We start from the raw sequence: 13,706 nt of genomic DNA, 5'->3' as shown, positions 1-13,706 counted from the left end.
CTCTATTATCAGCCCAGAAAAGTCACGCTAGAAGGTCCCCGAATGCTCAAAGTGGAATTGACAAACGGAGCATCATTGAGGAAGCCGGAAAAGCATCAATTCGCCACACAAGAAACGAAGTAAATTTATCGGTTATTATTCTAACGAAAGATCGTCGCCAACTATAACTGTACAGAAAACGTCAGAGCCTCATAAACAAGAAGCTTAAATGTGCTATGCTTTAGTCCCCATTCTAACCACAAGAATCGCCTTATTCGAGCTTGTGCTTAAATAAACTTATTACTAAATTGTATCCCATATAAATAAACAATGAGAGACTGAATTCTTGACACAAGCAGTTTGATAACATTGACACTTAATTATAATGTGCTGTTATATCTATTTGTTATTTTGTTTATATGTCGTAAATTAATATCAGTATATTTGTGTTTTCTTTTTTTCGCGGTCGGGAGAATGCTGTGATTTTGGCGCGTCATCGACGGCGCGAACGTTCACGTTTTGAAGACGTCATTATTATTTTTATTGTTGTTTATTATTGTTAGTTGTACATTTAAAATGTTAGTAAAAGAAAGGTCGAACCTGGATTGCGCTTCAAGTCTTATTTCACAATCGAACTTCAGTTATTATATACAACTATTATACGATTCCCGACAGTATAATTGTTAAAGTAAACCCGTTTGCCATGAGCATGACACGTGTTACAAAAATAGAATACTCGTCCATTTGCTTTACCATAGTTATTAGCTTATGCATCACGCACCATAGTACGATGGTCCTCATGAAATTTTATCATATTTGATTACAAACGATCATGACCTTATTTATTCAGTTATCTGAGTTATTTTTCCTAATTAGAGTTTTTATCACTCACAATTTGAACTTGACTTACACCAACAGACAGGACAATGGCGATCGTAAAGTATACAATAGTTTTGATTGAATTTCAGTTAAAAAATCCAACATAAATACTCAACTACTTTAATCTATCAGCCCGATATAAATCAAGCATTTCAGTGGATTGGAAATACATGTTCAATACACTTCCCATGCAGTATATGTTAATCTGTTCTTAATCTTCCAGAATTGATCGATTCCACTGCCACCTCAACAGAAGACCAACCAGCGGTTAACAACAATGTCGTTATAAAGTTAGACAACTCGCTGTTTTGGACCAGGCGACCTCTAAAACCGAAACGATGGACAAACAGAGGAGGGGTAATGTTTGAATAACGAACAATATATTGATCAGAATATAAGGAAACACCTTATTACAAATATAAGGTGACCATTTAACGTACATGTTGTAACAACACTTTGTTAAATGGTCTGATTTTATCAGACACATATTGTACGTTACAAGTGAGTTGTTATAACTGAAAATGCGCTTTACAATCTTGCTTTAATACTTTGTTATACAAATAACACAAATATTACATTTATTTAGGAGATTCATGGGGATCTTCCAATTCAAACTGACGAATATTCTCGTACGTAGCTTTTGTTTTATCCTTCAATTGAACTTACCATTACAACACTTACTTGTTGTCATTTTACTTTTCCGAATGTAAATATTGTTAATGCCCCGAAGGAGGTCATACAGTAGTGTAGTCTTACAGTCCGTCCTTGGGTTTGTAAAACAATCGAAAAAGATTTCGTTATCACTAAGTTAATTGTAAATTATTGTGAGAATTTTATTTATATTTTGAATTTTCTTTCTCATGGCATGATAATATGTTTATTTTCCTCCTCCTCTGTGAACGGTTAACACCGTCATACAAACAAGAGACCAGTTTCACAATACTACCATTTTTGCTATTTTAGACACACATATGTATTGTATGTTTTCAGTTACATGTTTGATATGTTCATATATATGATCGAAAAGTCATTTTTGTTTGCAATATTTTCATAAACATTTGGTAAAAGTCTGATATTTGTGGGAGACGAAACGGCCTCTAAATATTAAAGCTAAAATTTCTATTCGGTATTTATACTATTTAAATTAGTACTTTAAAAAATGGCATTACGGTCAGCCTCGTTCAGGAAATCCGCGAGTCACGTGACTTCGCGCTCTTATCGATTTTGGCTAATTGTGAAAATGGTCTATACATGACCCAGCTCAACAAATTATTATGTCTCGGGATGATTTTACATTTTATATCAGATACTTGTTCTTCATGATCAGACAATGTGTTACTAACAGCTCCACTTGCGCTTGAAAAACCGCATGCTTCGGAGCATATGTCACATCCATTAACCAATCTTATTTTATAAAGATTCAATATTTGTTTTAGATGGTTTGCCGTTTAAAATACATGTAACAGAGCGTACAACCCTACATATTGTCACCGGTGATGTAACTCAACAACAGGTAGCCGTCGTTTTCAAATGCTGTTGTTCAATAGCTTTCAGAAAGGAAGTTAATGTGCTTACATTACATTAACAAAATTCATGTATTTTTTGGTAATTTAAATCAGAGTAAACATTAGATTTACATTCACGTGTTTTCAAATGTTTGAACGCAATAAGGAAAGGTTAGTCATCTAATCACGAGCATGTTGAAACCCGCTAAGTTTGCTCCAAATGCTTATTCATGAAATATGCATTTCACATTTGACAACTTAATCGTCGTATTAATATCAGGTTATGTACGTTTGATTGGTGGTCGCAATACCGGACGGGTGATGTTTCCTTCGGATACTCCCGCTTAACCCCCCCCCTCCCCACAACACACACAAATACATATCTGTCAAAATCAAAATATTCGAGCTATAATAAATTTCACCCTTACGTTCGCCAGTCAATTAGTAAATTAGTAAGGAGAACTGGAGCCTACGCCGGGTCCTCACAAATAATAGATATTTCGAATGAAATTTCATCGGTGTAAGCAGGCAAATCAGACAAAAACGTGTTTCTCTGGTCATGTTAACGTTTATTTCATCGATATTACTTTAAATGAACTACTCGATGAAGCGCAATTATTTCGTTTTCTCACATGTCCATTGGTCAGTTGGACGGTCGGTGGTTCGGTAGGTAGATACGTCGGCAGGTTTGTAAGTATACCGTTTGTTTCGTTTCTGAAGAACGCTTGACCGACAACCATGAAACGTGTTACAATGGTTTGGAGCCAAGACAAACTCATTCCGATTGTTATGTGAACAGATCAAAAGTCAAGGTGACATGCCACTGTAGGTTTGTGTCCGCATGACATCTTGAAAATGAGTTAACGTAAGGTCATGCCAATCATTATTGTAATTAGTTAAAAAAAGGGGATCCGCCTATCCATTTAATCGATCAAACGTCAGTGTCCTGTAAAAGGAAATTTGTTTCGGCAGTATAAATTGTAAACGCAATGACGAACGAATATTCAAAGCGGTCTGATGGTTAGATTGATAAAAAAGCAAATTTTGATTTTCAGTTCGCCAGGTCAGAGGTCATTGTCATATGAGCTTATATCAAGAAATCAATTTATACATGGTCTCTAAAGAATGCTTTGAATAAAAATTCTTAATTAGTAAGCTGATAAATTGGGAGTAAACAATGACGGCTATTGCTTTTGAATGAAGCATTTAAAAGGTCAAGGTCACATATGCTTGTAACTGGAAATTCGTTTCTGCATATTTTCATGACAACGCTTTGACTTGCGATTAAGCAATTTGGTGGATTAAATACTTTTGCAGAATGTAACACGCCTTTGTAGATTTGGGTCGTCTGATCAAACAAATATTAAAGATCACAGTTGCTTGTTTTATTAAATCGGTTTCTGAGATATAAAGATAAATCTTAAGATCATAAAAATAATAATCTGGTTAGGTTTGAGAAAGAATTTCCCATAACGGTTTATATCTAAAGTCATTTTTATATGGACACATTTGCTGCAAGTCGGTTGATGGGGGGGGGATTATATATATTTTTTTTTGCTTCCGGGCCAGATAACTTATCTAAACGAAATATAATTAGACACAAATTCCATATTAGATGCAAAATATGATATATTCACTCGGTACACGTACATGTGTCATATGTAGAAGTATGTTCAAACCAAAAAGATAATATCTAAATTCCAAATATCGTATTTGTAAAATGAAAGAATCCATAAAACCGTATATACCGTTGTATGAATGAGCTCTACTATAATATTATGTTAATATCTTTGATCGCAATAACTTTGATTTATTCGAACTTTAACGAACTTATAGCAAACAAGGAGAAAGTCGTTAAACGAAGGCTGAGATCTGTACCTCTATGTTATCTTTATACATTCATTCTTTTCGTGAAAATTGCGATATACTAGAGACAACAGTGCTAAAAGTTAGTGAAAAGCATTTTTTCCAGGAACTCTGATACGTTATTTATATTGCAGTTGATAGAGATATAGAGTTACCGCATATTGAACTCTTTCGAACTAAATGAGCTCTGGCCTTTTTAAGGTGGATGTGATTGTGAACGTCTGCGATTCTTATCCAACTAAAAGTGGAAGATTGTCCACAGACATCATTCGAGCTGGAAATATTATGCAAGAATGGACAAATCTAGGAAGGCTTGAGTTTGGCGAGGTAAAGAGCACAGGGGCTGGTAAAGGTAGCCTTAGGTCTAAATGCGTGTATCACGTTATTGGACCTTCAAAAGAGTGTGACTTTGTTACGGTAAGGCACAACATGTGTACTTTGTTTTTCGTAGAAATGTAAGGTTTTGTGAACGTATTGATGATTTAAAAACAAACATCAAATCAACTACCAATATAACAACATGTGATTGTGAATTTCTTTGTTATGTGATTTTGTCGTGTGTTTTATTGTATTGCACTTAGTCTTTCATTTCTTTTAGAAGACCTCATACATAGAGATGCTCATCATGATATACGTCTGATGAAACTTGCGATATTGATATTATTGCCAATACCTATCTTTGACATTGAAATTTTCTTCAGAACTTGAAAACGATTGCTGATATTGTCAGAGATTGCCTTGAGAAAACCGTACAAGACGGGTACACTTCCACTGTGTTCCCAGTGCTTAACCAAGGAAGATTAAGAGCCGACAAAGTGGCTGAAGCTATGGTGAAAGCAGTTGTCCAGTTTTGTAATAAACCGCACGAAAACATATCGGATATATTGATTGTCATATATTACACTGACAAATTTACTGAGAATGTAAGTCAATGGACGATTGATCTATAATATAAAAATTTAAAATCAGATCGTAAAGTATCTATAATAGTTATTAAAAACAATTTTCACGAAAGTTTAAATTTAAGAAACTTTTAGTATATCCGTCTTAAAATGGACTTATTCTCGTATAAAAGAAATTCATATTATACATTTTATTACAGGTATTTGAACAAACAATTCCAACACTGCTGCAAATTGCTATGCCTACAGAAGGTAAATTGATATATCTCAACATTAAAAAACCTTTTAATTAAGTTAAAATAGAAAGTAAATACATTTACTAATTTTCAACGTTCACTGCACACATTATCTATATCCAATTACATGGGTTTTAGCCAATGAATCTAATCTACCAGTAGTAGGAAGGAGGACGGCTGTATACGTCGAGCGAAACACTTTGGAGCACACAGACGCCGACGACATCGCGGTGTTCAAGATAGTTGCCAAGGGCAACATTCAACAAATAATGACACAAATTAAAGATTGCATCGAAGTCGAAATCCCGTCGGAAGAGTTTACTCCTGACCAGCCATTGTCAGTTAAGGAAGTGCGTGACATGGAAATGACTACACTCGAATGATATATACTATATTGTAATGCTTTATTAGGATTAACATGGACCGCTCTTACTTATAATACGTATCACGTGATTATTTCATAAATGTTAATAGTATAGCTTATTGTGTTTAAACACTGTTTAAGCATCTTTAAAGGTGCACAGAAATTTAATTTTCGTACACTGCGAATAGTATTTACAAGATTTAATGACGGTCGATCCAATACTACTTCATATTCATGATTTAACGCCTCATTTAATAAACACTTCGCAATATAAAGCAAGATTTGTTATTCAGGAATCATGTTTGAAGACACTGGAGAAGAAGCACATTGTAGACGTTGACATTGACAAAAACACAAAACGAATTCTGGTTACTGGTCTGAGGAGAAATGTTGAACGATGCAAGCTGGAGGTCATGCAGTTGTTATTCAAGGACTTCCCACTATGGAGATATAGAGAAAAACTTATGGAATCAGTCGCTCATAGTGTGCAGTGGTACTACGAAGAAGGTGAACCTATATATATATAATAAAGTCGCTTTAAGCCGTTTATAAAAAATAAAACGCTTTGATTAAATATGCCGTAGCTTTCGACCTCTCGGTCTTCTTCAGCAGCATTTATTTGTGAAGCATATCATGTTTAGCGGAAGTGACGTTATATTTCTGAACGTTACATTGCGCGCCATTTTTATTTGTCATTTAGTCTTTTGTGTTTAGTCTAATCTACCAGTAGGAGGAAGGAGGACGGCTGTATATATGGACACTGTCCTAAATAACAACACCATTTCATTTAATGAGACCAATACATGCAAACTGAAGGAACTGCCATAGGATCGCACTTAGGTATGAACTACGCGTCGACCTACATGGGAGCCTGGGAGAAAGAATTATTTTCGAAATCAAATAAACATCCGATAGCTTACTTCCGGTTCGTTTATGATGTTTGGGGCTTGTGTACACATGGTTTGGAGGCACTGAAGACATTCCATGCGTTTGCAAATAAAATCCATCCACGAATACAGCTCGAGCTCCGCTACTCTACAGAGCAGCTCGAATTCCTAGACACTATGACGCCAATTCGAACAGGAAGGCTGGTTTCAGACTTATACATCAAACAAACAGATAGGCACCTCTACCTGCACAAGGACCCGTCTCATACCGAGTCTACGAAGAAGGCAATTCCGTACGGCTTAGGTGTGAGGCTGAAACGAATATGTTCGGTAGAGACGGACTACAAAAAAACAGAGATGAGATCAAAGAACAACTACTGAAGCGAGCATACAATGGCCAATTCGTTGAGACAGAACTGAAGAAAGTTGACAGCATGAAGCGAGAAGATCTGCTGCGTAAAAATGTGCCTTCAAAAAGTACTTCCAGGGTACCGCTCGTTATCACTTTCTCCAGAGCGCTACCAAATGTCGGCCATATCCTCCCCACTTCCGATCGAATGAAAAACGTATTTCCTGAATCCCAGTTAGTAGCATTCAGAAGAGACTGCAACCTGGAAGACATATTGGTTCATAAAAAACACAACCGAATGTTTTTCCGGGTTCCAAACAGGAGCGGACCTTGTGGGGCGCAGAGGTGCGCAATCTGTCCGTACATGATGAAGGCCGAAAAGTTCAGCGATACCACCGGCAAAAGCTACAATGTGAGGAATGAGGTCACCTGCAAATCCACCAATGTAGTCTCCGCTGTACACTGCGAACGATGTAAGACCTTTGTATACATAGGGGAAACGGGAGATACCCTGTACCAGCGACATCCCCTTAACCTGTCCCGGATACGGACTTGACACAATGACCCGGTTGCCGAGCACTTTTACACAAACGGCCACAGCGTCGCGGACTTCCGGATCATGGGACTCGAAAAATTAAATGGATCGGACGAGTACCAAAAGACCATCGAACAACTTTTGAAGCGTAAACTGAGAACGTTCAAACCATATGGACAAAACACAAAAGACTAGTAAAAATGGCGCGCAATGAAACGTTCAATAATATAACGTCACTTCCGCTAAGCATGATATGCTTCACAAATAAATGCCGCTGAAGAAGACCGAGAGGTCGAAAGCTACGGCAAATTTAATCAAAGCGTTTTATTATATATATATATATATATATATATATATATATATATATGGGATCTGACACGATTTGTCATATCAAACCATATTTCATTAAACGAGTTCAGGAATTTTTTTTAGTAACCGAGCCTTTGGCGAGCTTACTAACAAATTTCCTGGACGAGTTTAATAAAATATGGTATGATATGACAACTCGTGCCAGATCTTTTTTATCGCATGCTTTTAAATGATCAAATTAAATAAATATTTACGCAAACATAATAATAAATCCCGCATGTTGTTTACATTTCGTGACGTCATTTGACGTTGCAACGACATTTCAACAAAATAACAAAATGCGATTGGTCAATGAACGAAAACTAAGCCAATGAAAACGCTTAAACACGTGTGTAAGATAAAAATATATGTAATGGCCATATAACATGGGAAACAGGGTATGGCATGTGATAAATATTTATATGTCAACTAACTTTCATGCTTAAAGGGATCTTTTCACGGTTTGGTAAATTGACATAATGAAAAAAAGTTGTTTCAGATTCGCAAATTTTCGGTTTAGTTATGATATTTGTGAGGAAACAGTATTACTGAACATTTGCATTGTCTAATATAGCCTTTATATGCATCTTTTGACGATTTAAAAACATGAAAATTATAAAGCGTTGCAACGCAAAACGATTGAATTATTTGGAGAGTTCTGTTGTTGTCGTTTAAGTTTGTGAAACTACGAAGATTGCTTATATAACGTATAAAATACGCATTTTATGTATGTTTGACAGGATAGCTCAGTTGGCTAATGCGTTTTTACTTCAGGATTCCGGGGGTCACTGGTTCTAACCCTGCGGCGGGCTACTTTTTTTCTTTTTTTAAATTTTATTTTTGAGTTTTTACTGGAGCTTTTAAAATTGAATGTTTACATTTATCAATATAAAGCATTTAATGACAAACTTCAAAACATGCCAAAATCTGTGAAAAGGCCCCTTTAATATATTTTGTTTGCAAAACAAAAGAGAGTCTTTTAAAAGTGGATAATTTTCCATGCATATTTTAAGTCGGGTATTATGCTAACATTTATTGTCTCTGTTTAGTTGTATGCTAAGCTAAAGACTCTAATAACCTGAAACATATACGGTAGATTTACTTTTAAGGCGGCGTTAAGAAAGAACACGACAGGGCATCAAACTTTGAGCTTCAGTACGGTTTTACTGTCGGAAAGGATTTTACCTATACGTGCAATGGCGTTCGATTCAGGGTGGATTTGCAGAGTCAGATAGAATGCCCCGAAGAAAATCCAGGCCAATACAGACAACTTTATCAGAGATTCCTAGCACTTCAAAGTAAATAATTTGTAATTTATTTAAGTTTAAACATCGCTTTGTTTTTAAACATTGATTCACAGTATACGCGGTCGTTGAAAATTTACCTCATTTGTATAGCATTAAAAAAATTGAAACACTTAATTTTCAGGAATTGAAATACCAGAAAATTGGTCAATTGCATGGTCACAAGAGACAGATCAAGCAAGAGTTCAACTCAGTCCGTCCGATCAAGAATATATTGACGTGAAAGTGAAGATTTTGAAAGATGGACTCCAACCAAACACAATCATCAATGCAAGATCTACACATTTCTTCTTCCTTCTAATTCCTCTTTTAATAACTAAATGCTTGGCCCTCCGAAAATGAACAAAACATCATATTACGTTCAAAAACGAATTGCACAATGAGCGGTCTGTTAAGAAAGCGCAAACGAGGTTTCTATTTATTTGGAGAACCTAGAGAATTATACTTACCGTAAAGCTCATGTATTTATGCACATCTGTCTGTTAGAGTTGATTAAGTTAATTCATTAACGAGAAAGTCTTATTTATTAAAAAGTTACTGCAGATCTTGAGTGTGTAATTGTGTCTTCGGATATTTTTATGTCGCAATACCGCATCGATATTGAGGTCAGCGGAAACATATACATATATGATGATGACACATTGTCTGCATTTCCTTAGCTCAGCAAATGTATGTCATGAAATTTAGCATATTGGAAAGTATGCTAATATATGCATTTTTAACTCACGACAGTGATAATCGGTCAGTAACCAACGACGAAACTATAATCTATATAAGGCAATTGCTTTTATTAGATCTTCAGGTTGGAGCACAGATATATGTGGCTGACATATCAAGCTAAAAACAACACATCGAGTCACAAAATCTGAGGGGTGTACAGAATGAGAGGTTACTGTGGCATGGCACAGGCAGCGGGACAGTAGATCTGATCGTTAGAAATGGATATGACCGCAGTTTCTGCGGAAAAAATGGTAAGAGAATAGACTTAATTTGTCAATTAATCACGAACTTCAAACAAATATTATATGTTCATACTAATAAGGTTTTTATCAATTGGCTGTTAAGTCTGTCTGGATGCGCAAAATACAAAGAAGATGTGAAACACATGTCCATTACCTTACTCAGAGACTTTAATTTTTCACAATTATTTGCTTGTTCAGAAACGGATATGATCGTTAAGGTTTTGATTGCTTCTGTAATATATATTGTTTCTAGGTAAAAGACACATTTACTTCAATTTGAAATATAAATTCGAAACAACTTAACAATTCATAATCGTCTTGATATTTGTGCTGTTTTCATGTGCATGTTGTACATTGTACACGACAGTTGTATTACAGTGATTCCCCTATCTCAGCTATTTCTAACGATTGTTCAAATGTATTACAATATGACATTTTGCAATCAATCACAAATATAGTGAACAGACGACAAAATACAACATTAAATTATTTCTATCGGTGATGAAGATTATTAAACAGTGTTGAAAGTAGTTTTAGTAGTTTTGGCATATCTCTTTCTACAAAAGTTCGCTCTTTATTAAATACATCCATAATTAAACTCCACAAGAAGGAATTCACTTTTTCAAAAACTTATATTTTACCTTAATATATGGCAATGTTGAACCTTGAACAAAATGTAACAATTATCCAAGCTAGGATCACCATATACGCAATTACACTTTTTTGATGGTTTATATGTATATGAAAACTAACTGTTTTGAACAATGCATAATAATGACAGTTTAAAATCGATCCTATTTTAAACTGATGCTGGCGGAAAAATTAAGGATTTAATGCACTTGTAGCGACAGCGTACGGAAATGGCGCATATTTCGCAACATCTTCAAAGTACTCTAATGGATTCGCCGTTGCCGATGCATCTGGTGTGTGTCGCATGTTCTTAAACAAGGTTTTAACTGGCGAATATACCGCCGGAGCCAATGGAATGAGATGCCTTCCCCAGAAAACAATATTAAATGGCATTCCTGTATTGTTTGATAGCGCTGTCAACCACGTTGGAAATCCGGCAATTTTCGTTATATTTCATGATTCCCAGGTGTATCCGGAATATTTGATAGAATACAAATAATCAAGTGAAAATAAAAACGTACTCGATGAAATGCGTCATTTTTTTTTCTTTTATATATCTTGTTAATCCACAACACAAACCTCTCGTAACACTTGTATAACCAAAACAATTTTCAAAGTTTGTCTTTTTAAATACATAACGAATGCTGGAAATATGTTAAATTAACCAGTAGACTATTTTAAAAAAGGTTTCAATTTGTAAGTCATTTCTCATAAATGTATGTTAACTCATAGATTGTACTATGCGATCTAATTTTTTTAGTGTGACTGGTTTATTGAGTTTATAAAATACTAAAAAAGTATTATTTAAACTGATTTTTTTTCTGTAAATCTGTCATCATTAATAATTTTCAATATCATGTATAATATGAGCAGATATTTGGAATAAAATTACTGTATATCTTGAATTTATTGTCATATATGACTAAACAAATCTTAATAAAAATGTTGTAGGTTTGTGTAAAGATGCCTATTTTTAAATATCAATCATCAGTATCTGTGATTTTTATTGAGAAAACTCTTTAAAACATGTTTTTCTGTACTCGAAAGTCGGTATTTTATTGAAAAATTCGATTTTGGACTATATAACTTTTTAATATTGAATATGATATCGAAAATTCGGTTACATGTACGTCGAAGGTTTCATAGTATTACATATTGTGTTATACATTTAAGCTTGACTTTCTATTGGCCTGATCATTCCAGTCAGAATTGATGTTTTGTGTGACGTTTGCAATGATTAAAGCGTTGTGTTTTCGTTAATTTAAGTTACATTTTTTGCAGTTATTGTTGATGTCAATAGTTTAATGTTTACGGTATACACGTATCACTAAAACGTGTAAATATTAAATATTGATCACTTTGCAATAATTAAAAATATATGAAGTACTATTATACATTCGCCGACAACGAAGATATTTCCGTACATAATAGTTCATGTGATATATTTTATTAATTTTTTAATATATTATTGTAATATCATATTTTCATTCATGTTAATATATTTTAGCTTAGTGTCATTTTTAATGTTTTCCATGTTTATGCATGTTTATATAAGTAAGTAGAACGTGTTGTTCTGATGCAAAATATTGTTATGGATAATAACCTCATTATATGTTCTATGATGTCAATGAACATATGCGTTGGTATGATTAGCTGCACTTTAGAAGCGGGGAATAACTGATTTCACAATTTATCGCAAGAATTAAATATATCTTATCACGTTATTAAACAGGGCTGTACAGCAAAGATAATTGAGACGTGTGTAAAATCAGTAAGTAACCGACGTTAAAGGGGCCTTTTCACGTTTTGGTTAATTGACAAAATAAAATTGTTTCAAATTCGCAAATTTTCGTTGTAGTTATGATATTTGTGAGCAAAAAGTAATATTGAACATTTACTACGCTCTAAAATATCCATTTATAATTATGCATCTTTTGACGATTTAAAAACCTGAAAATTATAAAGCGTTGCAACGCGAAACGATTGAATAATTTGGATAGTTCTGCTGTTTAGTTATATTTTGTGATACTACGAAGATTGCTTATATAGAGTAAAAAATACATGACTCACTCTATGAGCACGGATAGCCGAGTGGTGTAAGCGGTAGACTTTTACTCCAGGGGTCAGTGGTTCGAGCCCAGTTGAGGGTCACCTTTTTCTTTCTTTTACTTTATTCTTGTTTGTTTTTTTACTGAAGCTTTTTAGATCAAATTTTTACATTTATCAATATAAAGCATTCAATGACAAACTTCAATACATGCCAAAATCTGTGAAAAGGCCCCTTTAAAATAGTTATGTAGTATACATGTTTGTTTTTTACAAAACAATTTTCAGCAACTAGTTCAGCACATTTTTGTGTCAAAAGTATGCAAGTATATTGTCACCATGCGCCAAGTCACCGTTCTGTATTAGAGTCGTTTGTGTAGTGCTGCTAACACTTGGATTCAATAAAGCATTATTGTGATCCCGGGATTGTTATACATCTCTCAAATACCAACTGACAGAAATACAATGCTTTTATTTAGTATGGCCATGAATAAAATATGTTTTTATGATACACATCCTTTGGCCCTACCACATTCACCTAAATTTAATAAACAAAATCTCTGTAAATTGCTTGAAGACTTAAAATCTAAATTCGTCTTAGTTCCTGCTGCTAAGGCTGCTAATAATGTTATAATAATATGACGAGTGTTTTATGTTCAAACTATTTCACAAGAACTTTCACAAACTACATCATATTGTGAGTACAATAAGCAACCAAATGAAATTATTACCGACCATATTGCCCAATGCATAAAGTAAAATGTAATAGTCAATATTACTGACAAGAAATTGCCATCACTTTACTGGATACTTAAATTACATAAGACGCCATATAAAAGTCGTTTTATCGCTAATTCAGTGTCTTGTACCACCAAACAATTATCAGTGTATCTTACCTCTGCATTGAGTGCTTT

At 34.4% G+C, this 13,706-nt stretch overlaps 1 protein-coding gene across 2 annotated transcripts in view; it reads left to right on the top strand.

The window, feature by feature from the left end:
* The window catches only part of LOC127869574 (protein mono-ADP-ribosyltransferase PARP14-like), a 28,730-nt gene extending 15,520 nt beyond the window's left edge, over positions 1 to 13,210 (top strand). Inside the window, exons 2-12 of one of the 2 annotated variants that reach the window (XM_052412253.1) lie at positions 1,082 to 1,215; positions 1,445 to 1,487; positions 2,295 to 2,371; positions 4,431 to 4,646; positions 4,931 to 5,152; positions 5,332 to 5,383; positions 5,506 to 5,717; positions 6,025 to 6,238; positions 8,960 to 9,148; positions 9,279 to 10,125; positions 10,962 to 13,210. In XM_052412253.1, the coding sequence (XP_052268213.1) occupies positions 1,082 to 1,215; positions 1,445 to 1,487; positions 2,295 to 2,371; positions 4,431 to 4,646; positions 4,931 to 5,152; positions 5,332 to 5,383; positions 5,506 to 5,717; positions 6,025 to 6,238; positions 8,960 to 9,148; positions 9,279 to 9,496 (1,577 nt within the window). In that variant the 3' untranslated portion in view covers positions 9,497 to 10,125; positions 10,962 to 13,210. Of the gene's footprint in view, positions 1 to 1,081; positions 1,282 to 1,444; positions 1,488 to 2,294; positions 2,373 to 4,430; positions 4,647 to 4,930; positions 5,153 to 5,331; positions 5,384 to 5,505; positions 5,718 to 6,024; positions 6,239 to 8,959; positions 9,149 to 9,278; positions 10,126 to 10,961 lie in introns of those variants that run through there. The other variant, XM_052412246.1, reaches the window with a different exon arrangement.
* The last annotated feature ends 496 nt before the right edge of the window (positions 13,211 to 13,706 follow it).

Source organism: Dreissena polymorpha, chromosome 1 (assembly GCF_020536995.1).
Source record: "Dreissena polymorpha isolate Duluth1 chromosome 1, UMN_Dpol_1.0, whole genome shotgun sequence".
NCBI classification, from domain to species: Eukaryota; Metazoa; Mollusca; class Bivalvia; order Myida; family Dreissenidae; genus Dreissena; species Dreissena polymorpha.
Note: the sequence above shows the minus strand (reverse complement) of the source record. Positions and strands in the feature narration are given on the sequence as shown.